General features: G+C 38.1%; 2 protein-coding genes across 10 annotated transcripts in view; both read right to left on the bottom strand.

Annotated features, from left to right (window-relative positions):
- Window positions 1–658: 658 nt before the first annotated feature.
- rmnd1 (required for meiotic nuclear division 1 homolog) lies at window positions 659–7794 on the bottom strand. 4 transcript variants are annotated; one of them, XM_088310163.1, is made up of 12 exons: window positions 7522–7788; window positions 6197–6655; window positions 6010–6115; window positions 4773–4848; window positions 4581–4620; window positions 4323–4423; window positions 4136–4242; window positions 3703–3767; window positions 3504–3580; window positions 2515–2635; window positions 2324–2440; window positions 659–1211 (listed from the first exon to the last, which is right to left on the bottom strand). In XM_088310163.1, the coding sequence occupies exons 2-12, from the start codon at window positions 6605–6607 to the stop codon at window positions 1179–1181; spliced, it is 1254 nt and encodes a 417-aa protein (XP_088166289.1). In that variant the 5' UTR covers window positions 6608–6655; window positions 7522–7788; the 3' UTR covers window positions 659–1178. The 4 variants fall into 4 exon arrangements, with proteins under 4 accessions (XP_088166289.1, XP_088166290.1, XP_088166291.1 ...); XM_088310164.1 differs by having other exon boundaries at window positions 659–1192; window positions 2353–2440; XM_088310165.1 differs by lacking the exon at window positions 659–1211 and adding an exon at window positions 1308–1469 and having other exon boundaries at window positions 6197–6525; window positions 7522–7794.
- A 1190-nt stretch (window positions 7795–8984) lies between these two features.
- Window positions 8985–23904, bottom strand: part of syne1b (spectrin repeat containing, nuclear envelope 1b) — a 124230-nt gene continuing 109310 nt past the window's right edge. For 4 of the 6 annotated variants that reach the window (XM_088310156.1, XM_088310160.1, XM_088310158.1 and 1 more), the window contains 13 exons: window positions 23703–23840; window positions 23370–23561; window positions 22277–22622; window positions 20894–20962; window positions 20243–20334; window positions 19335–19461; window positions 18817–19028; window positions 17793–17993; window positions 17157–17285; window positions 16278–16490; window positions 15043–15138; window positions 13139–13197; window positions 8985–10039 (listed from right to left, as the gene is read on the bottom strand). In XM_088310156.1, the coding sequence (XP_088166282.1) occupies window positions 9802–10039; window positions 13139–13197; window positions 15043–15138; window positions 16278–16490; window positions 17157–17285; window positions 17793–17993; window positions 18817–19028; window positions 19335–19461; window positions 20243–20334; window positions 20894–20962; window positions 22277–22622; window positions 23370–23561; window positions 23703–23840 (2112 nt within the window). In that variant the 3' untranslated portion in view covers window positions 8985–9801. The remainder of the gene's footprint in view (window positions 10040–13138; window positions 13198–15042; window positions 15139–16277; window positions 16491–17156; window positions 17286–17792; window positions 17994–18816; window positions 19029–19334; window positions 19462–20242; window positions 20335–20893; window positions 20963–22276; window positions 22623–23369; window positions 23562–23702; window positions 23841–23904) is intronic. The other 2 variants (XM_088310157.1, XM_088310161.1) reach the window with 2 other exon arrangements.

The following is a 23904-nucleotide window of genomic DNA, read 5'->3' as shown; positions in this document are numbered from 1 at the left end:
TATTTTGGTTTGTTTTCAAAGGAGCGCAGACGTCTTCACCATAATAGAGATGTAACGTTAACGCTTTTGTTTGTTGTGAAGTGTTTGCACGATACGCAGATGAGGAAAAAGTCACAAATTTATTTTTTTGACTGAATGACGTCTCAACCATTTGCTATTTTTTTTTTTTTAAATGTCGTTAAAATGAATGATTTTTGTAACAACCGTACAAAGTAAAAATTAAACGAAACGTTTTCTGTTAAAGGGCAGATGGGCGGGCCCATCATTTGAAGACGACATAAAAAAAAAAAGAAAATGAATTAATGTCCATGTATCATTTTTTACTTCAGTGTAACTGATTATATTCAATCACGTAAAAATGTGGACATCTAGATACATTTTACAAATATAAAAATATATATATATTTTTTTCAGTATTCACAATATTTCAATTAACCAACAATTTAGATTAAATGACAAGTAAAATAAAAATAAAATAAAAATAAAATAAAATAAAATATAAAAATAAAATAAAATAAAATACAAATAAAAATAAAATGAGGGCGCTATACTTAAAAAAAAAAATAAAAAATTCAGAACTTGACATTTTAGGAACACGCACTACGCAAATAAATATTCACATTTCCACAGTATTAAAGAAATGCAGACACAACAATGGTCCGAATTCCCATTTTATTTGTGCACATTATGACACAACATGGACAAGTTACGCATCGTAAATACTAAAAAATGGAAGATTAATGTTTAGGCCGGCAGCGGCAATAATATTGCAAGCAAATTTCATGATCCCCGCAAGTGGTGGCAGAATTTTGCACTTCTTGAAACATCTCAGCCAGGTGAAAACGCATGCAGCACAAACTGAATTTTCCCGCCGCAAACATTTCTTCGCCAAACAAATTGGACTGCTTTCAAGATTTGCTTCCCTCCGTAATACGATGTTGTTCAGGGAGAACTTTGCTGATGGTCCTTCTTTGTCCTAAGACTTCTGTGAAATCTCGCTCGCTCGCTAAGACCACAAGGCGTCTTTTTCACTCGTTAGCCAATCACGGCAGCCGTTGCGATGGCCGTCAACATGAATCGTCATGTGAAGCCAGAATTGCTCACGATTGACAGCTGTCGGTTGCGCACAACACTTTGGAGCATACCTGAACACAGTACGCATGTGAAGACTCTCCTGCTCAGAAGATCATCCTCACCACTTCAAACAACACCTAAAGAAACAAGAAACGTGTCAAGACTTCAATCCAAATCAGGGGGACCGAATTTGACTTACGAGTATGAGGGCTATCACTATCAAATTACCTTACAATCAATTATCCTAACTAGTCTACCATCGAATAATCGAGTACGCCGGAGTTGGAGTTATGCACTCCCTCCGACGAACACCAGAGGCAAGTAGCAGCATTTTGGCCCAACTGGACACGCTTGAGGGAGGACTGTCTGACTCCCAAAATAAAGTGACAGTAATCCTGCCGAGATTAGATGAGAACAGTTGTTACGATTGTATTACGGTGTTTTATGTCGTGTGTCCTGTTTTATCCTTGTTATTTTATGTTAGATGTTCTGTAAAACAATTTGCGTTCTATAACAAAAAAGGCAGAAGTTGTGAAAGCGCTGTGTAAATGACGCTGTACTGTACTGTGTTGTATAATCCATCCAATACGTGACGAAGGCAGGGATTACTGTTTCAAAGCGGCCACTGTGGCCAAACACTTAACTTCTTTTTTTTAATTTTTTTTATTTCACTACAATTCAAGAAATTCTCTGCTACCCAGGTCTTGATTTCCTCTAGACAATACATAAGTGGCCTCAATGATGAATTTTGCTCAGCGGGACATAGAGCAGTTATCCACATCAGTGGAAGGAAATACCAAGTTTTTTTTAAAGATGGAACCTAAGGGCAGCAGTTACAATGAAAACAGCAGAGGCCCTAGAATTGAACCCTGTGGAACACCGTACCAAAACAGAGTAGTGCAGGACTAAGAGCAACCAAGGATGAAACAAAACATTCTGTCAGCCAAATAGGATCTAAACCACTTGATTGAATTGAAATCAGATCCGAGTGTTGTGAAATGCGCCATATAAATAAAGTTTTGTTGTATTGTAGATGTGCTTCCCAGTTTTGAAGGGGTTACAAGTAATGCGACAAATGTGTGACCCTAATCCAACTGAGCATGCATTTCACTTGCTAGCCAAAAAGATGACGTTTGTGTCCATGTCGAGGCATTTACTGCTCGGACGGTATTATGCTACGCTAGGTCAAGTTACATCACGTCATGCTAATGATGCTAATGATGCTAACGTGAGGTGCAATGACGCTCACTTCAATGGTGATGAGGATGACGATCATCCATTCCAGCCTCAAGCTGTGCTTCTCGCTGAGGTGACTCCTCATCAAGTCCGTCAGCTGAGTGCAGTGCTCCAGCTTCTCGTTCACAACCTACGAGGGATCATCAGCCACATCGCACAAGATGAGCGTGAGCGCAATGGCGGTTATTTTTATGGCGCCGTCACCTTGACCCTGCGGTTGATGCTGAGGAACTGACAGGTCTTGTCGTAGATCTTCTCCAGGTTCTCTCGGTCCCAGTAAAAGTCGGGCGTGAGCAGGAGGTCGGAGCTCAGGTTGATGCAATGTCTGAAGACGACAACGACAGTTTTAATATATTGGACGTATCATTAAGATCCGGTTCGGTTACAATTTTTTTTTGTAAAGGTAATAAATACATTTAAAGTATATAATAAATATACATAAGTGTTATTATGCAAGCAGTGTTTTTTATTAATTACAACAAGCCAAGAGAGCCAGGCTGAATAATGACAAATTAAGATTATTATATGATAATTATGAAATATTATCATATTTGTTTTTTTTTTTCCAATTTGTATGTTTTTTTAGAGCAATTGAAAATGTATTGTAATTTAAAAAAGTAGATCCATGAAATGAGTATTGAGTTAAAAAATATAAATAATGTACAATTACTGCCTTTTTAAGTACAATTTTCATTTTTTTTCAACGATTTAAAAAATAAAAAAGGGACAATGATAAAGCAATTAAAAAATATATATGTAGTAGTATTAGAAATGCACATTTATATATTTATATTACCAGTAGGTCATTTTATTGTTTTGATAAAAAAAATAAAAATACTAATATAATCATTTTTAATTATGTATGCTGAAATAGAAATATTATAATCAATGTATTCAATATAGATGGACTGCCATTCATACAACACATTTCACCAGTGATTTTTGAAAAATAGAACCATTATATAATTATTGTATTCATGTATTTTCCATTGAATACAAATTCATGATAAAAAAATAAAATAAAATCCAGAAGAACCTGCTTGAACTTTGCATTACTAATATCAAAATTTCAAATGCATATTTCGATTTAACTATTGCAAATATTCCACCCGTCCAGTTTCATTTGCAAGTTGTGGCCTGTGTGTGTGTGAAAGCGGAAGACGCGGCGGCGTGAGACTCATGAAGACACTGACCTCAACGTGAAGAGCTCGCCGATCTTTTGCATCACCCCCGCTGACGACAACTTAACTCTCGTGCCCGACTTGAGCGTCTGAAAAAACAAAACAAAAAAAAAAAAACTAATGAGATGCTTGACTGCTTTAAATCCCAACATCACCTGACACACACACACAGCAGATGTAGTGAATGATTGAAAATGTGTGCCGAGCGTACCTCGGGGATTGACTGGATGGACTCGACAAAGTTATCCAGCGACACCTCCCATATGGCCAACTTGACTGGAACGAACGAGTGACACAAACAGTCGAGAGAGAGCACATGTTGGACACGTCATTAGGTACACCTGCACGCTCAACATGTAATGTTTTTTTTTTATTCAACATTTTCATGTTTTTTGCAAAAATCAGTTTTTACTTTGGAAAACAATAAACATTCCGGTCGATTTTCTGACATGTTGCCGACGAAACCAGCGACTCAATCGTAATCAATTTGTTTTTGCACGGTCAATTTGAAATGTCCTTTTGGGGAATCCGTTGAGTCGTCAATTAATCGATTAAAAAAAAACAAAAACGGATTATTAAAATAATGGTTCGTTGCATTGTTTTCTTTGAAGAATTGTCGTGTCGCGTCTGACGTCACGTCTCACCTGACAAACACAAAGCGTTGGAAAAGGCAAACTTCTCCAGAACTTTGTCGTGCTGCTCCGAGTGCTCGCTCAAAATGAAGATGCCGTGCTCCAGTTTTGTGTTTCCCCTGCGCGGACGGAGCAAGCCGCGGGCATTACAAAGTGAAAAACACCTTTCGGTGGACGTTCAAGAAGCGGACTCACTCACTCGCCGTACGTGTAGTTGATCTCTTCGTTTTCCCAGTGGACCAGCGCGACTTCGTACGGCTGACTCTCGTGACGCTCCAAAAGCCTCAACACTTTCTTCAACTGGACAGCATCAAAAACAAAAAAAGTTTGGAAGGCATATTTTTCATTTTCTTTTTCCTTTTTTTTTTTCCAAGTGACAAATTAAACTGGAAATGTCAAATTTTCTTTTTCCAAATTGGGCATCATTTGAAGCAACTATGAGATGGTGTTTGATTACCGCTTTGTCTTCCACATTCCAGAAAACCACTGAGCCTTCCCTGAAAATTGTAAAAAATAAATAAATAAATAAATAAAACGTATACAGCGCCCCCGTGTCACCAACCATTTGCGAACAAACATTTGAGTGGCTGGAAAAACGTGAACAGTGATGCAAAAAAAAATAAATAAATAAAAAAAGGCGCAAGTCCACCTGAAGAAGAAGATGAGAGAGCTGTCGTCCGTTTTGGCGCCCACGTCTGAACTTATCACCAGCACGTTGGAGGCATCTGAAATACGGTGACAATTTATATTTATTTATTTATTTTTTTAAATTCAGAGCTCATGTTCGAGGAAACCAAAAAAATTGCATCGTCCATGATTCCTCAATTTTGATGGCCAACTTTTAGAGGATTTACGGTAGTCAATTTAAATTTGTGTAATTTTTGGGGGCAATGATCATCTTCAAATTGCGCAATCATCGGGAGATTAACGATAGTTTCATTTGGGCCTGCACAATTTTTAGGTGATTACGTTAATCTTATTCCAACATGCATCATCTTGTTTATGGGGGGGGGGCGGTATTTGGGATTCATGGCCATTTCATTCGAACCAGCGCCACATTTAAGGTCTTTTTTTTCCCAGTACAAAGGGCTATTTTGCATAAAAATGATCATTCAAGGTCGCCACAAAACGGCTGAACAGCAAACCAACATTCAGTGCAAGTGCATTTTTTTTTCTTACAAAAATCAATTCAATCAAAACGGAAATATGAAGCTAAAGTTTGTCCTGCATATTATTCCAAATGGGCAAAAAAACTATAGATATCATTTTTAGGCGACCCGGTGTAAGCATAACAAAGACTGTCTGCCATCTAGTGGTGAATGGTAATATTACAACTTAAAACAGTTCTGCATCCGCAAATTTCCATATTTACTGATTATTTTTAAATATTTTTTAAAATTGTTTTCTGTCCCCCCCCCCCCAGATTTCTTTTCCCATTCACTCCCTGATTCATCCAGCAACCTCCCCTTCTCTCAATACGTATTAGGGGACACTCAGAGTGTGGTCACGGACCGCCAGGTCACCATCTCTGTTTAACGTGCAACTTTTGCGGGTTTAGGGTTATTTTCACCTGCCCACATTTTAGAGGATTAACCTGTGCAACATTTGGGGAGATTAATGAGTCTTATTTTAACTTGCGCAATTGTGGGAGGGTTATGGTATCTTTATTTTACTCTATGCAATTTTTATGGGCAACTTCATTTTTGAGGTAGTCGTTTTTTAACTTGAAGTATTTGGTGAGCTTTATTTTAACGCGGGTAGATTTATGGGGATATGATGGTAGTCATATTTAACCTGTGCAGTTTTTAGTGGACGTATGGTGAATTGACACCATTTTTTGGTCTTGTTTAAAAACGTATTGAGCCCCCCCCCTGGTGTGGTCTTACCTCGAGGGAACTCCACTTCATGGAAACCGTGTTGTGTCAGGTCAACGCTGAGTGTGGGCAGATTGTACTGGTCCGCTGTTGCAAAGGCAATACATTGCATCATGTCCTGCGGGAGCAACCACACAAGAATGTTAACACACGAGTGGAATGAACAAAGCGCAGCGTGAGAACGAGCAGGCTGGCTCACCATGTCCTGATTCAGGGAAGGCTGATTAGCTCTGGAAGGTTGTTTGGTCCTCGGCCCTTTGGGAACTCTTTTCCCGGGTGCCGTCACTGGTTTTAAAGTGGGCTTTAAAACAGACTTGACCAGATTTGTGGCGTACAAACGCTTCTGTTCGCTCCTGCGCCGAAAGTCCATTAAAAAGACGCAGCCTGGAGTTTTGAATCCACTTAATGCAGATGACATGAAAAAGTGTCTCGGATGTTCTTGCTCGAGCTGAGGTGCGTTTAAGGAACATCTCGTCCGGAGACCAGAGGAGCATGAGAAAGTCCGGAATTGCAACTCACACTTGTGTGCTTGAGTAGCATGAAAAAGACAAGCGGAGGTGACTAAGTTCCGTGGTGCTCCAAGTTTAGTACACAAAGTCTGTAGAAGCATCGTTTTTTTTTTTTTTTTTCCTCCACTCCAGGGTCGGGTGCTCACACACTACACGGGAACACAAATGCTTACTTAATTCAATACAGAATTTAAATGACATATGCTGTAAATATAGTACACGAGTCCTTCTGGAATTAGAGGACAACGTAAGAAACATTTTTGAATAATTGAAATTTTCTTTGTTAATCTTTGCAATTAACACAAGGACAGTTAAATGTTATTAAACTAGTAATGGTGTTAGTACAGTAAATAAGAACTTTTGAAAGTTTTTGCTTAAAAACACATGATAAGTTTTACGCAAGACGCAATGCCAATTTGTCAAGAAGCAGCTATACAATGAGAAAAAAAATTGATAATAATGCCGTTTACTTTTATGATGAATAAATGGGTAGCATTTATTTGAGTGACACACAATGAAAAACGTAAAATGGAAGAGGTCTGGTCCTCAATTTACTTTTACTCACAGCAACAATGTCATTTCTAATGAGTCATGTATCACTAACACACAATTTTCATTTTTTCCTCTTCCTCAAGATTGCTAGAATTTTTTTTTATTGTAACAGGTTTGCTTTTGTTGAGAAACCCAATTAGAGCGTAATGGCCACTCTTAAAAAACGTTTTAACAATTACAAGAAACGTGTCATGAAGGGGAGAAAAAAAAATCTTGGTGTTCAGGAGCTGTTTGGCGTTTCAAATATTTGGGATGCACTTTTACTTCAGCCACACATTCACATTTTGTATCAGGATAAATATCAGTGCATGTTGTATTTTATTCGTGGATCATTTGACATGTCAACGGAGATATGAGGAAAAAACAATGATGGAATGGTCGACGCAGCAGTAAATTGTTTTGCAAAATGAAACGAAACATGAAATGAAACATTTGGTAGACAAACGGTGCTCGGCTCGCTTACCTGCACTCCGCGATTAGCAGCAAATGGCTAGCCGAGCTAATTGGCTCGCTCGACGGAAAAATCATGACGTAGTGTCGTAATCAAACAACATTTCGGCGCTCAATGTGAACGCTTCCAAAATATACAAAATAAAAAAAAGAAAAAAGAAAACGAAGGTTATCAAACTAAACCACCTGGGAAATAAGTGTTGTATTGCCAATAAAGTTTTTAGTTTATCGAGTGTCACTTCCTGTTGCCATACAAAACACTTTACCCAGGTCTGTACCTCGCAGGTACACGTGTAACACACGGATAAAACGCAAATTAGATGAGTAGAGAAGTATGTTTAGGTCAACTATGTTTTAAAATGAATAATGAAAACGTCGTGGAAATAAAATGAATATTCAGAAATGTTTTGTTTGTACGTGACAAGCAACGCTGCCAGTACTATGGTTGAAGCGCGTTTGGGGTTAAACCGACAAGTTCTCATGGTCATATATCGAGTTCTTCTTTCCGCTGTCATTTTCTCTTTCATTAATTGACTAGTTTGTGTTGAGTCAGATGTTAGTTTTGCAGAAAAATTATGTTTCGGAAGGAGGATCTAATGAAACGAAAAGTCAGGATGACTTTTGAAGCGAAGGAAGCCTTTCAGTCTTCACTTGGGGCACAATTTCGGCTAAGCACTGACCTTGAGTCGATGTCTTTTCGAGTTTTAATTTTCTATTAACTGTAAAAAAAAATAATAAAATTAAAAATAATGAAAAAAATCACTCAAATATGTTGTCTTCTTGGGGCTCAAAGGTATTTGAGACACATAAACATTCTTTTTTGGTTTGGCGTTGCTTTTATATTTTATCTACAATTACTGCATTTTATTTTAATGTGATACAAATACTTCATGGCGGTAAAAAAAAAAGTCTTTTCTTTCGCTTCTTGGCATAAAGTACAAAAAAAATACATTTAAAAGCATGCTATATAAATTGTGAAACAGCAAGCGAGATTTGCTGCTCTACCATTAAAGATGTCCCAAAAAATGAATAATTATGATGGACTCATTTGGATATTTTTAAAATACACGATTGCCATTTAGTTGTACGTTTAAAATAATTATAAATTATTGAAATAATTTATAATACAATATTAATGATTCAAAACAAACAAGACTATTTTATGAGCTAATTTCTCTCGCTCTATATATGTTAAGTGCTATACCTTTTTTAAATGTCAATTTGTTTTACTGTTTTAACTAAAATTAAAAATAAATCAAATGTACTCTAAATCACATTCTAGTGATTATTATTATTTGTTTTTAATTAAAACATCAAATTTGCATTAAAGAATAAAAGTGCCCTCTCTGAAGATTATACGTAAAAGTAAACAAAAAAAATAAAATCTCAGTGCCGCCTCTCTCCCCCAATCAGACACTCCGAACTACTTGAAGTCATGAATTCAAAATAGGGGGGAAAAAAACACAGATGTCAAAATAGAGATTTGGCATTCATTGTTTCTGATGCTCGCGTATACATTTGTCATAAACATTATATACAGCACACACACGCGCGCGCACACGCACACACACACACACACATGTTCATCCTCACTTTGTTACACATCTGACATTGGCTAAGCATACAAAAAAATACAATAGTTTCTATCAGGCTCCATAGTATTGGATATGTTGAAAAAAATAAAACGACCAAGGTCGTCCGGACGATGACTCTCTTTAAAAATAATCTCGGTGCGTACGGTTAAAAATTGATGATGGGGATGTAGAACTGCATGCGAGGGGTGAAAAAAATACACTTCGCAATGAGTTAAGCATTACTAAGTAGAATCATGAGAAAAATCATAGCCTGCGTTGCAGCCATTTACTTTGGTGCATCGTTTTTCTTGTCATTACTCCACTCGTCACACGATTTCTTATTCATTTGAACGCGAGAACTTGTGCCTAAATGTAGTTCCAGAGTTCTTCATCAGGGTAAAAGAAGAACCTTTTACTGTTCTGGGATCTTCCCTTTTAGTTCCTGGAATAACAAGCAGCAATTTCTGCAACGTCAGTTGGGAAGGAATCAAATATGGGAGCCTTTTGGAATGACCTGGACTTGCACATTTTGTTCGTTTCCGCTAACTTTAAGAACGCCGGGACAGACAGCATTAATCAACAACTCTAGTCTCGTCACACGGATTGACTAGATCACAATTTATAACTAATTTACGCAGCAACCCAAGTCATTCCGAAAGGCTTCATGGGTGCTTCTTTCTCATGGCTACGGACGTGTTTTTTTTTTTGCAGTGCGTTTCCTAGACGGGAGGAGGCCCGTTGGTGTAGCTCAGCATGGGGTAGAAGGAGTGGGCAAAGTTGTTGGACTGGGCGCAGTAGTCGGCCTCGGACAAGGGCAGCAGGAAGGCGACGAGCACCAGCAGCAGAAGCGCCAGCTGGAGCGGCAGCGCCACTCGTAGGACGCGGCGTGCCAAGGAGGTGCCCCAAGGCGGCGCCGTGTCAGAAGGGCAGGAAGCGGACCCAGCGGCGCTGCGACACCTGACAGACATCAAAAAGGTCAAATTTATCATCAGAAGGCCGCAAAACAGCATACAAAATGTAGTGGTTCTGATGTAAGATTTGGAAAAAAAAAATAAAAAATAGAAAAAGAAAATAATGTCACATAAATTAAATAGCTAAACACTAAATCTCACTGTATTAACTTTTTGCTTTTTCAACCCAATTAATTAAAAGCCAAATTCAATTTTATAAAAATGTAACAAAAATGTTTCGGCACATAAAATACAAAAAAATAAAAATAAAAAACTAAAAAATACCATATTTGGAAAAAAGTAAAATGAAAACGCGTTCATGATGTCCTCGAAAGTAAAAAAAAGTTAAAGTAACAGATGACTTTGGATTGACTTAATTTGTTCAAAATAATCCGTTAATCAAATGCATTCAATAAAATAAAAATAACAGTTTTTGTGAGTTAAGACTGAAACTGAATTTCAATGACTATTTTACAAATGAAAAATAGATAAGAAAAAATGACATTAAAAACGATCTCATATATATATATTTTTAAAAAAAATCTATTTTTGAAAAGATGCAATAACAGAAAATCAAGCAAAATAATTTGGGGAAAATAAGATAAACAAAAACACTGTTGGTGCTGATCTATAATAAAAAAAAAATTACATAACACACTGTATTGCCAATCTAAAAAAAAACAAATACAACGTTTGATAAATTATAGAATTAAAAACGTTTTTCTATGTCAAATTATTACAAAAAATAAAATATAAAATGACCTATTAGCTATTCTAAAAAAGAAAAACAAAAACATTTCACAATAAATAGAAAATCATGCCATATTATTTGATAACCCAAAACTTGTTGCTAATTTACTTGTCATTGAAAAAAAAAAGGTCAGTTGAAAAAAATAATAAAAACACTCTCTCAAAATAAGTTGTAAACGAGAAGCAATTCTCAATTGACCTACCTGCTTAAAATTAAATTCAAATGACTTGTGGCCCGAAATTTAAAAGAGTACAAACAGGTTGCTGTGCTCATATGCTAATAAGCGCTACCACAAAATTTCAAGTCCCTGTAAAGTGGAAGAGGGTCTTGAATGCAATTTATGAATGTCATGACAGGGTCTGAACTGCAAGGTCTCAGTACAGCAACACAATGAGCAATGAATCAATGAGTGAGTGAGCGAACAAATGAAAGTGAACGGGCACTCTGTGTGTGTGTGTGTGTGTGTGTGTGTATTAAGAGAAGAATTAGACAAAGGCTGACTTCGACGACGCCATTCCGACAACAGGAAGGGGCTGATACATTCAGGGATGGTGTGTTTTTTTGTTTTTTTCCCCCCACAAAGTGTTCATGAATATGCAGCAAAACTCTAAAATCTTACCATCTGTCGAATATGAGCTCGGTAAAAATCATTGATTGTGGAACTTTTGGGTGGGTTCAAAAAGTCAAGGGACTTTCAAGCGGCGCACAATATGATTGGCTTGCTTGCAGAGTGGAGCGGCTTTGGAGTTAAGTTAAGTTCCCCCACATTGTTTTTGAGCGGAGAGGGGAGGGGTGAACATTTGAGGTGGAAAGAGACATTGCAAAAACAAAATGTCTTCTTTGCTCTGATGGACGTGCATTGCCCATATATAAATAAATTTTAAAAAATTAAAAAAATTATATATATATATATATATATATATATATATATATATATATATATATATATATATATAAATGCTCACTAGTGATACTGTGACTTACTAAGAAGAATTTAAACAAAAGAGGAATGTTAATATTTATTTATTTAAACTTAATATGGTACATGTTTGTTCCGTACCAAATATTTTCAATTTCAAAATCCAGCCTGCTATCTATTCTAATCCAACGAGAAGGGGGCAAGACTTTGGAGTTTTGCAAGTAAAACCAACGCAGACAAAGCAGGCTTTAAAAGAGACAACGATGACGTAGAGTGGTGCTTTTTTTTTATGACGAAAAAAGGGGGCGGGGCGGGGCAGGGCAGGGTCAGAGTGGATGGCATAGCAACAGAAGAAGAAAAGTCACAAAGAGAGAAACGGCAGCCTTTTGTGTTGTTCATTGCAGACATTTTGATGGCTGTTGGAGAGAAAAAGGAAGGGCGGCGGGAGGGACAAGTGCGCCCCCTAGTGGCGGGGCGTTGTTGTTGTTAGCTAGAGAGAAACACTTGCGGGGGTCAAATCCAGTGGTTGGTTATTAAGCAGCGGAAAATTCCTTCAGAACCAGGAAGGGGAGGGCTGCCGCTGGTCAGTCGGCCTACACAAGAGCGTCTAGACTTGCAGAAGATGATGGAATTCACCATGGCGCCACCGAACACACAATTAAAAGAAAGCAAAAGAAAAAAAAAAAAGTTGTCATTGAACAGGGATTCCCAACCACGCAGGAAATGATCCAAGTTCACATGATTTATGTGGACAATTATTATTTAATGACGACAAATCTTTGTTCGTCTATCCATGCCGCAGCTGGACAGCGACAGGAAGAAAAATGAAAAAAAATCATAACTTTCAATTAACGTGCCATAAAATCAATTTCAAATGGAGCGAGTACATTTAGAGCAGATCATTTTAAATTGTGGAACTTACAAGTTTAATTTAGCAACACTGCCAAGAAATATATAAATATAGAAAATTAAAAAAAAAAAAAAAAACTTCAATGGTGAGGAAAAAAAATCCACCAAGGGTGCCAAATTACGCGTATGCGGGGGTGCACTGGAAAGTGTTTTTTTTTTCTCTGTATTACAAACATGTAACACAATTATTTTATGGGGTGGGGGATCTGGAATGGCATTTTAATTCATTCCAATGGGAAAAAAAATCAATTTGCCGCACAAGAAAAATGGAGTTGTCAAAAATCACAAGTCAAGTTTGTTGGCCAACAAATCGCAGTGACCTTTCCGACGGAGGCGTCAATTTGTCGCTAATTTTCATTATTTGGCAGCCGGGCTTTGTCCTCATCCCCCCCGCGCATAGTCGAGGCTCTCGATAAACTTTGATTGGCCTCGGCTTAAGAAAGGTTAGGAAGCTCTGTTCTGGAATCCGCGCGGCGGCCGACTTCCATCATCTTCAGAGTGCGCTAGCAACCAACAGAACCATGTACCTGTGCTGTGGACCGCTCACAGGGCCTCCGCGCTGTGACACATTACATTTGCCCCGCCGCTGTTTGCAATGAACGGGTTGGTAGAAGGGGGGGAGGGGATGGAAGGGAGGTATAAAAGAAAAGAAAAGTTTCAGTCCAGGCAAATCAAGACAGAAGCCACCCATGACGCCGACGACCTCCTAAAGTGACGATGAGAGGCGAGCGGCCACAGAAAAACAAACAAACAAAAAAAAAAACAACAACACGGTGACGAGTTCATCCCTTCACGTGAAGAGCACATCAGCAGTAGCATGCTTCCAGACCTCTTCGTTATGTTTGTCGACGAGAGGCGCCGGGATACTTCCGGGTGGCATAAAGTCATTGGCTACCACTGACCTCAACTAAATGGAAAACAAAAACTCAAAATGTTTCATGTTTGGCGGGATTTTCTAAAAAAAATAAATTAATTAATTGAATAAAAGCTAAATTAATCGATTAGTGCATAATAATCCGGAATACAGTATCGCTAGCCTGATAGTATAATCGCTAAAGTCAATTTGGAACATTTTTTGAAAAAAAATAAATAAATAAAAATCAAGTTGCTTCAATTCATCGTTTGCACTTGGATAAATGAGAATCGACAGCGAAAAAAAATATAAATGCTATGTTTGGCCAGCACCTGCATTTTTTTTAAATTAGATTATGACAGCAAATAAAAATAAATAAATAAATAAATGAAAAAAAGTAATAAATAAAAAAAATAAAAATAATAAATAATAAATGAAAATAAATAAAAATAAACAAACAAACTAACTAACTAATAAATAAATAAATAAATAAATAAAAATACTTCACGTAATATCTTCAAAGTAGAGTTGGCTGACAAAAATCTAAATCAAGCCATTTTGCCACTTTTCTCAATCACTATGCTTTGGTAAAAATAAAAAAATAAAATGTTTTCAAACTCATGGTGCCATCACAGATGGCTTTTGCCACCCGGAAGTGCACGTGACATCATGGTGAGAAGGTCCGTTTTATCCAGCTCATGAGTGCAAATCTGTTGCACTAAACCGCAAACATGAGCGGCATTTTCCTGGGCTCCAAACTGGCGTGAGCAAAAGTTCCAAGGAAGGCTTACTGGGAAAGAGTCTCCACTCACTTGAGGGTATGACGTTGGAAGTAAAGGAAGGAGAAAATAAGAGCTGGATGGCTCTCTCACTGGGTTGTAATGAATGCGTGAAAAGTTTGGGAGAGGAAAGGAGAGGAGAGGTGGAGGTGCACAAGAGGAGTTGAGGAAAGCTCTCCCGCTACGGGAGGGAGGTGAATTTTAGACTTTCATGGGATGCAGGTTCATAGCCCCTTTCACACTGTCCAGCGTTTTCTTTGCAGGAAAAAAAAAATGACATCTAATTTGGAAGAAGGCTGTAGGCACCAAAACAAAATGTGGAAAAAGTGTGAATACTTTGCGGATACTTATGGAGTGAATTTTAAAATTTTGAGGAAAGCCAGAATTTATTTTTTTCTCCATTCTAGTTAGTTTTTACATAAAGTAAGACCAAAAGAAATGCATTTAAAATTAACCTAGGAAGATCATGAATTATTTTATTGGAACTGACAAAGACGACAGACATTTTTGCTTTAATTATAATTAGGTTTATTAAGATGTAGTAATCGCTTTAGTAAAGTAATTAGTTTTAGTTTTTATATTTCTTTTATTTTTGTAATTATATATATATATATATATATATATATATATATAAAATGTATAAATTATTTAATTCTAATTATTTATTTCATTACTTTCTGCTACAGTTCTGATTCAAAAATTTCCCGTAAACTTTGTGTGAAAGGGGCTAATTGAAATCTAGCAGCGGAAGTTCTGGTGGGGATGAAGCGGAACAGGAGCAGGGCGGCGTATACGTTACCGATCGCCGCCGACTCGGAGTGCTCCGCCCCGAGGCGGGACTGAGCGACCCGGATCCCGTGTCCAAATCATCTGCAGACGACCAAGATGACAAATCCTGCGCAAACACAAGACGGACACGGTCAAAGTTTAGTTGGGACACAAGCGGGGATGACGGGGCACGAGTGAAGAATTGAAATCAAACTTGAAAAAAAAGAAATAAAATGATCAATTTGCCTGATTTTGCTATTTAATAATTTGTTAAAATGAACATTTTTGTTTTATGCTATACGAATGACAACATATCCTACAACTGTCATTTAGAGCATTATTATTCATTTGAGAAAATTAAAAATGGTCAATAAACCCCAATTTTTTGTGAATCACTTTTTTTCCCAGAACTATACATTCGACGAAAAAACATACCATAATAATTTGAAATAGAAAAAAGCAAAACACAAGCCAACAATACTACTAAAATAAATTATACCAAATGCCATCCATTAATTTTCTGTACCGCTTATCCTCATTACATTTTGGAAAAAAATATATATATTTTTTAAAAATACCAGAATATTAAAAAAAATAAATCGATGCAAAACGCCTGAAATTCTAGAAAAATATTTCACAAAATGAGGAAAATAATAATAATACGGTGAATTTTTTTTCGATGAAAGATTACACAATAAATGTCAGAAGTAACAAAAAATACATAAAAATACAAAATTATTAGATGGGAAAAATTTCAATAAAAAATTCTCAGATATTACCCACGCATGCAAAACACTTAAGTATAAGAACATCAAGAACAGTACAAGAATATGAGAAAGAATTTGACAAAAATATTGAAATATAGGAGAAAATATTTCTTAAAAAATACACAAATACTAAAACAAAATATCCTGCATTTTAAAAAAAATGACCTTTTCATTTTTTTTTTACACAAACATGAGTCATAAAACACAAAATGTCTGAATAAAAATATTAAAATACAACAAACATCGCAACTAAAATGTAAAAAAATATTAGAAAAAGATAAAAAGTAAATACATATATATATATATATTTTATTTTATTATTTTATTTGTAGTTTTTTTGGACATCTGCGATGTATGCGTTCTAAAAATCAGATTATGTATCGCTGAGGCCAAAATGTCATCAAATGGCAAACAGGAAAGGAGTTATTTGAATTTTTACGGGTTGCGAAGGGCAAGCGTGCGTTATACGTGCACGTTTGCGGCGAGGATTTGGTGGTACCTGCTGACTGCTGGTCATGTCCAGGATCCTGGCCAGTTCCCTCAAGTCTCGGGTCACCTCCTTCAGCAGCAACTTGAGACGGTTGCCGATGACGTGGACCTTCTCCTTGGCTTCCAGGCAGTCGCCGCTCTGCGAGTTGACCAGCAACTGCAGCGCCATGTCCTGCAGCGAGGCCACCTTCCGCTGAGAGTCCAACAGCTCCTTGCGGATTTGCTGCAAACACAAATCAGAGCTCACGTCAAACCTGAGTGCGGTCCACGACAAGGAAGGATCAGCAGCACAATGCCAGAATATTTAGGAAAATTCAGCCGCCAAAGATTGTTTCCTTTAGAAGTCGGCAGACATGTTTATCATGAGGAGACCCACAAAAAAAAAAAAGGACCAAAAGATACGGGAAGTCTTTTGAAACACACATTTTGGCTCGGGAGTGGATTCTACAATTAAAAAAAAAATCTACTCCAAAAGCTCTTAGCAACAAAAAAATCGTCAAATATTTATTATGAGTGAGACCCACAAAAAAGTCTCAAGAACACATGCAGGAAAGAAGTCTTCCACTTTGGTTTTACTCAGACCCCACGTGTGAATTATTATTATTTTTTTAAGCCTCTTGAGGTCACTTTCCCATAACAACGTGAAATTTGGCAGTCGACCAACAAAAATTCTTTGGTGTGAAGTGGCCATTTTGGCTTGGAGCGTTCTTGAGAATTAAATATTTTTTTTTTTTTACCTTTGGGCCAGTTTGACTTGGAAACTCAAAATTTGGCAGACCTGTCTTCTCGATCATGAGTAGACCCGCAAAAAAAAACTCAAGAAGCCACGCCCAAATACTCAGTGATACATTTTAATTGGTCAGAAGAAAAGACGAGTGCTTTTGCGTACCGTGAGTGCTTTATGGTGCTCTTGGAGAGTGTCGCTGTCCTGGATGGGGTCGATGGGCACCACTTCGTTACGCCGACGGTCGATATTTTCCAACCACAGCAGCAGACCGTGACTCATTTCGTGGAAGTCCTGTTTGTTGGATCGGCAGTGGTGGGAAATGAAGTACAAATACATTGTTACTTTACGTCACCTTTACTCGAATATTTATTTTTCCCACGACTTTTTCTGTTCTTAAAACAAATCGCAACCGTCAATGCGAACCGAATGAGGTTGTACCGTGCCGTAATTGCACATATATGCCACAAGATGGGGCCAAAGGACTACTTTTGTCGAAATAAAGCTCCTCAACTCATTCCAACTGAGAAATATATAATTGAAAAATGGAAAATAGGTTGCAAAAGCATTTTACAATTACTTTAGTATTTAATCAGATTTAACCAGCACGTTTCTATAAGTACTTCGACTTAACTCATTGACTGCCATTGACGGCTAAAGACGTCAAAAATATTTTTTTTTTCAATTGGCAGGAAGTGAATGAGTTAAGAACATAAAGGCAAGCACTTTTAGTTCCTGTTTCACCTTCGAACATGATGATGAACACGATGACGAGCTGTTGACCAGTTGGCGGGCACCCACCTGACATTGCATGAGCGCTCCCTGGAGCGAGCACCTCCACTCGCCCAAAGAGGCGGCTAGTTTGTCCCAGAGGTTGTTCATGTCCTTGAGTTTGGCCTGCAGCTCTTTGGACTCGTCCGTGTCCGAGTGTACAAAGTCGGCGCTGCACAGGTTGATGGACAGCACGATGCCCTTGCGCTTGTCCCAAGCCCTCTGCAGCTCCTGGACACATGACTCAAGAGGTTCATGTTCAGGTTTAGGTGTGGCGTCCACCCCCTATTGTATCTTATGTTAGCCCTTTTATTTTATTTTTTATTTTTTAAACAGAGTCTTTTCTGGATTTCACTTCACATAAATGGGCTACTTTGAATTGGTTCATATATATATATATATATATATATAGATTTATATATCATTTTACATTAATTACAAATTATTTTCCAAGTAAATACCTTTTAAAAGCTTCACAAAAAAAATAGAAGTAGAAAAAATGCAATTAATTACGGAAATTTTGGGCGGTTAATTTGTTAAAAACATTTAATCGCTTGACAGCACTAAAAAAAAAAAAAATAAAAAAATAAAAAATATATATATATATATATACCCACACACACACACACACTTATTTATTTATTTTTAAGACTTTCTTGTCTCCACTTAATGATTTTTAAATCAATTATAATAAAAATTCAGGTAGTCGTATTACTTGACGTAAATAACTACAGTGTTACATTAATGCTGCAATGGCAAAACATAACATTTATTAATATGCATTGTTTGCGGCGATAACCTTTAAATTTGGGAACTCCTGCAGTCACACAATCTGGTGGGACTTTCTCCTTCGGCTTGAGTGCACACTGCGCAACAGCATTTTACTTGTTTGATGTTAGTGTTATTGAAGCTAGAAAACACTTTGTCAACAGCACAAAGTGTGCAAAAAAAACCCCCAACTTTTTATTTCGCTGACACAAACTCAAACCTGATTTTTTTTTTCATTTAACTTTGACTTTTGTTGCATGCACAATCCACACAGACATAACAACACCTTGAGCTTCTTGATGCGGAACTCGATGGTCTGGATGTCGGTGCTGAGGTCCAGCCGGCGCTGCTGCTCCAGCTCGTCGCCCGCCTCTCGGAGCCACGTCCAGATGTTGTTGAGGTCCGAGTTGAGCTGCTGCCACTGCTGCTGGTTCTGCTTGGTGCGAATCTCTTTGCTGAGGTCCTGAGCCTGCAGGAGCTCCCAGCGCTCGATCACGCCTGCGACAAAACCCCCAAAAGGCATCAGGGGAAGTCATTAATATTTGTCAATTGCGGCCTTGTAAAGAGACTCTTTGGTGACTAAGGGCTATAGAAAGAAACTTGACTTGACTTGGGCTCATCCAAATATGGACTTTTTTTGGCAAAAAAAAAAAAAAAAAAAATCAGATTAATCCGCCAATTATTTTAAAAAATCATAATGACTAAAAAAAAACATCTTTTTTGGTCCTTTAACACTTAGAACAACAAAAATTCTGATTTAAAAGCAGAACATTTCAATGTTTCAGAATGCAGTAAGCGACTCGCCAGATGTTTGGGACTCGGAGCTGCTGGGGTTGGCCAGGCCGGACGCCGTGTCCTCTTCCTCTTTTAACTCGTAGCCCATCCTCTTGACCGTGTCGATGTTGCCGCGACACTCGCCCAGGAGTCGCATCTGCGGCGCACAAGAAAGAGCCGCGACTTTGAGAGACATCTCAAGTGGTAAGTGATGATGATTGTTTAGAAAAAAAAAATACAAAATTATAATGAAGTAAAAATCATATATTACATATAATTATTGGTGTTATTTAATGAAGTAAAGAATATTTATGTATTGGTCACTACAGATTATTATTACCTTATGTACAATTACTTGAGATATTTAAAAATAATTTCATTCAACAAAAACACATTATAATAAATACAACCAAATATTCTATATTATATATATTCTATAAATTATGTTCTTTCAGTAAACAATACAATAAAAACATGATCTAGTACAAATTATACGGTAAATATATATTATTATATATTACGCAAAAGTATAATATTATTGAATATTTTTTTCATTCTATCCAACTATTTGATAGTTATTTTATGAATGAATCCGAACATAATTTAAATATAATAAACAATAAAAATCTTCAATGGAGATTACATTATTATGCACATTTCACTTCACTGAATAATCAAATAAAATAAAAACAACAAATAAACAAAAAATATTTATTTTACATTTGTTGTTTGCAATAGCAATTATGTAAAGAAATAGAAAAATAAGGTTATTATTTTTGCATTATATCAAACAATTTGCTCTGTTGTTTCGTTAAATAATACAGAATAAAATGATTAAAAACATAATACACATTATAAAAAAAAAGAAATTCCAAAACAATAAATGAAGGCAAACGGATAAAAAATGAAGTCAAGAATTGGAATCAGATCAAACCTACATAACCCATGTAGGAGGCATCCAGGTCGACGACGGCGTGCGTGCGGCTGCGGCTGCTGTCGGCGAGCGGCGGGTCACTCGAGGCCGCTTCCTCTGCGGACAGACGGTGTTCACACATGTCACATTCCCGTATGAAAAGACGGTGCAATCAGAAAAGTCTTCAGCGTCACCCGCCTCCGCGTGGACGGAAGCCTCAGCAAAGATCACGTGACCCCCTTCGAGGAAAACACCGCATGCAAAGACAAAGTCTTATAGACCTTTTCAGAGTGTTTCCGGGCGGCAGAAATGTCATCGAATAACCGCTGACTTGAACTGAAATTGGCGGCAAGGAGGAGAAATCCGGTGGAAGGTCGCTAAAAGTCTTACAGAGAAAATAGTGAAAAGGTCTATAGCCACACAGCACAAAGCAAAGTGAGAAAGAAGGGGGCGGGGCTCGGCTCCATTTCTGTTAGGTCACCGTTTGAGTTTTTTTGCTTCAATTGAGGGGACCAAAAGAAATGGAATGGCGCCGCCGATGTTAGAGAAAGTGTCGCTATTGGATAGCAAAAAAAAAAAAAGTGAACACAACTTCAAAAAGTGGTGAAAGCGCTAACAGGTGCCACTCAATTTGTTATTGCCGGAGGCATGCTAGGTTGGTTCGCACGTTGCCTACCAGCGGAGCACCTCAGTGTTTGCTCGGTGAGCTTAACAAAGGCCTCCGGGTTCTCTGGGATCACTAGATCTGGAAGACACATTGTGAAGCACACACACATTCAGCACCGGATGCCATTTTACACCATTGACCATCCCGCCATTTTGTTGTGTGCGCAAGTACAAGACTGCGGGGACTCAGTAAAGGAGATTTGAATTCGGAATCCTGAGCCAATTTTGCCAAATGTATCATTTGTGATAAATGACTTTTTGAGGCCTCTACGTCATCAGTGTGATTTGTTTGTGCCAGACGGATACGATGTATTTACATGCGCTGTGTAAATAATCCACTAGAGGGCAGTAATTAATTCACCACACATCTTTGTAGTGATGAAGGAATGAGGCACAGGTTGAAAAAATAAATAAATAAATGAATGGGAAATAAATGGTGCTCTTTTGGGTTTAAAAACATTGAACTCAAAATATGGAGTGAAATTGTAGCAAAAAAAAAGGTAGGGCAAGCCGAGCGGAACACGTAAACTTTATATCAAAAACAATTTAAAACACCGGCGTCAAAATCCGCTGCTCAAGTCCCATCCTTGAGAACCCCGATCCAGCCTGCATTAAGATATCTCCGTCCGCCAACACACCTCATCGAAATGATCAGCCCATAAATAAGCGCCGAGAAGCCTGATAACGATCCGAATCATTTGAATAAGGTTTGCTGGAGGGAGGAGACGTCGGATCGCGACCCTCGAGGACCGACATTGACACCTGTGCTTTCAAGGCTGTGTGCTGACTCCCATTTAACATGATTGGTTAATTCTGAACACAGCCGCATCCCAAGTTACTAGAGGGTGTGCATACTTATGCATACACAATATTCAACACTAGAAATTATATATATATTTTTTTTTAATTATTGATCACAATGCTGGAATATGTTGAATTGATTTATCTTGGGCTCATTTTTGCAAACCCAAAAATTTGTACAGGGGTGTGTAGACTTTTTATATTCACTGTGCATTTGTTTTACATAGCTTTCGGCATGTATTTTTTTTTGTGAATAGATTTGGTTTTCTGGAAAGGATTAATTGGAGTTACATTATTTCTTATGGGAAACATTTCCTCAGGTTTCGACTTTTTAATACGAATGAATCAGGAAAAGAGAGGTTGAGATAAATATGGATAAAACAAACTTTTACGTTACACTTACAAATAAAAACTTGATGATAAACTTAAGCAACAATTTTCAATTATTGTTTCTCTGAGATTTTGGGTAAGTCCACTGTAACATTTTACACACTTGCAGTCATTTAGCAACTTTTAGCAACAAATATGCAGACCTGCAAGGAACATCAGCAGAAAACTGGTTGGCAACATCATCATCATTTCAAGTACTGACCCGACAAGGCGGAGGTAGGCGGCTGCAGGAAGTCTCCCTCCTCGCTCTGCTGCTCCCTGAGTGCCCGACTGGCGCTCTCCAGGCCGCGGCTCAGGTCGTAGTCGTGGTCCCACTCCAGCGGGATGGAGTCCACGCTGGCCGGCGTGTCCCGGCCCGAGCGCTCGGTCCGCAGCTGCGCCGCCAGCGAGGCCGCCGAGCGTCCAGAGGAGGGCAATGGTGACAGGAAACCGTCGCCCAGACGTTCGCTCCACAGCGGCAGACCCGACAGGTCGCCCGAAAGGTCGGCGGGCTCGTCCAGCTCCAGCTCGCGGTCCGAGAGAGACGCTTCGGCGTCGTCCTCGGCCAGCTGAAGGACAATGGGCTCGTCAGGACAACACATTGAGGAGCAAAAATCCATGAATCGCTCCCAAAATGGGTTATACCGAACAATAATTGCCTTTAGATGGCGACAAGGTACTACTTTTGTCTAACAGAAGCTCCTCAGCTCACTTCAGATTGTCGAAGCAATATAAAAATAAGACAGGATACTTTTTCTGCTAGCCCTGTTTTTTTTTTTTCCATTTTAAAAGATAAATAAATAAAAATATTTGTAAATATACATTTTTACTAAATATAATTCGCAAACGCCCCCTCTAGACATTTCATATTTTTTTGTCTTACGTTTGCCCAAATTATTAACACTAACACTAACACTAACACTAACACTAACACTAACACCGACACCGACATCGATATCGATATCAATATCAATATTAATATTATTAGTTTATTATTATTATTATTTCCACTAAAAAGCATTTTTAAAAACTTTAAAAAAAATAAGATCAATGATCTTTGCTTCCATTTGAATTTTGTAAGAGACAAATGAAAAAATTTAATAAAATAAAAACAGTTTGTTTTGTTTTTGTATTTGCAAATTCCATCCTGAAAAGTATTACAAAAGGCTTTTTTTTCTGCACATTTCGGGAAATTTTGCAAATATTCCCCAAATAAATATGGAACTAGTTATCTAATAAATCATAATTCCACACTACATTGAATTTTAAATATTGACATTTTCTGATATCCTCCGTCAGTGTGTTAAAGGTCTTACGGGTAGCCGAATGAGCTTCTTGTAGTATCGCTCGACCCGTCCGAAGACCTCCTGGCAGTAGCGCTGCAGCTCCTCCAGTTCCTCCTCGATGACGGCGGCGTCCAGCGGCTCGCTCTTCTCGATCAGCGCCTCACCCTGGTGGAAGATGCCCTCGATCTTGGCCGTGGTCAGCGAGATCTCCTGCTGGAACGACTGCCGGACCAGAAAAAGACTCGCTAGCGGAAAGCGTGACACACAGTCTTTTTTTTTTCAGATTTCCATGTGTGTGTTTTTTTTTATTAAAACAAACATGGCGGTTAGGGTTGCGATGCAGCCACGGGAGGCTTCTCTCACCCTGAGCTGTTTGATCTTGGCCTGGATGTCGCATTCGGAGAAGTGCTCGATGTTGGTGAGCTGCAGGTCCATCTCGGTCAGCCACACCAGGATGCCGTCCCTCGCCGTCTCAAACTCCTCCCTCTGACTGATGAAGTGCTGCACAGGTGGGAGGAATGCACCATGTCAGAAGACACAGTTGCAAAAAAACAACAAAAAAAAA

The sequence above is a fragment of the Idiotropiscis lumnitzeri genome, chromosome 1 (assembly GCF_059441095.1).
Source record: "Idiotropiscis lumnitzeri isolate Australia: NSW breed Sydney's pygmy pipehorse chromosome 1, RoL_Ilum_1.0, whole genome shotgun sequence".
Taxonomy (NCBI): Eukaryota; Metazoa; Chordata; class Actinopteri; order Syngnathiformes; family Syngnathidae; genus Idiotropiscis; species Idiotropiscis lumnitzeri.
This window is presented reverse-complemented; position numbering and strand designations above follow the sequence as displayed.

What these genes read in the sequence shown, in the direction of transcription:
- rmnd1 (XM_088310162.1), bottom strand. Translation starts at nt 6,607, where the DNA reads ATGCTTCTACAGACTTTGTGTACTAAACTTGGAGCACCACGGAACTTA. An exon ending in ATCAACTACACGTACGGCGA is followed by an intron (nt 4,243 to 4,322) that starts GTGAGTGAGTCC and finishes CCGTCCGCGCAG; the next exon opens with GGGAAACACAAAACTGGAGC. An exon ending in GGCGAGCTCTTCACGTTGAG is followed by an intron (nt 2,636 to 3,503) that starts GTCAGTGTCTTC and finishes TGTCGTCTTCAG; the next exon opens with ACATTGCATCAACCTGAGCT.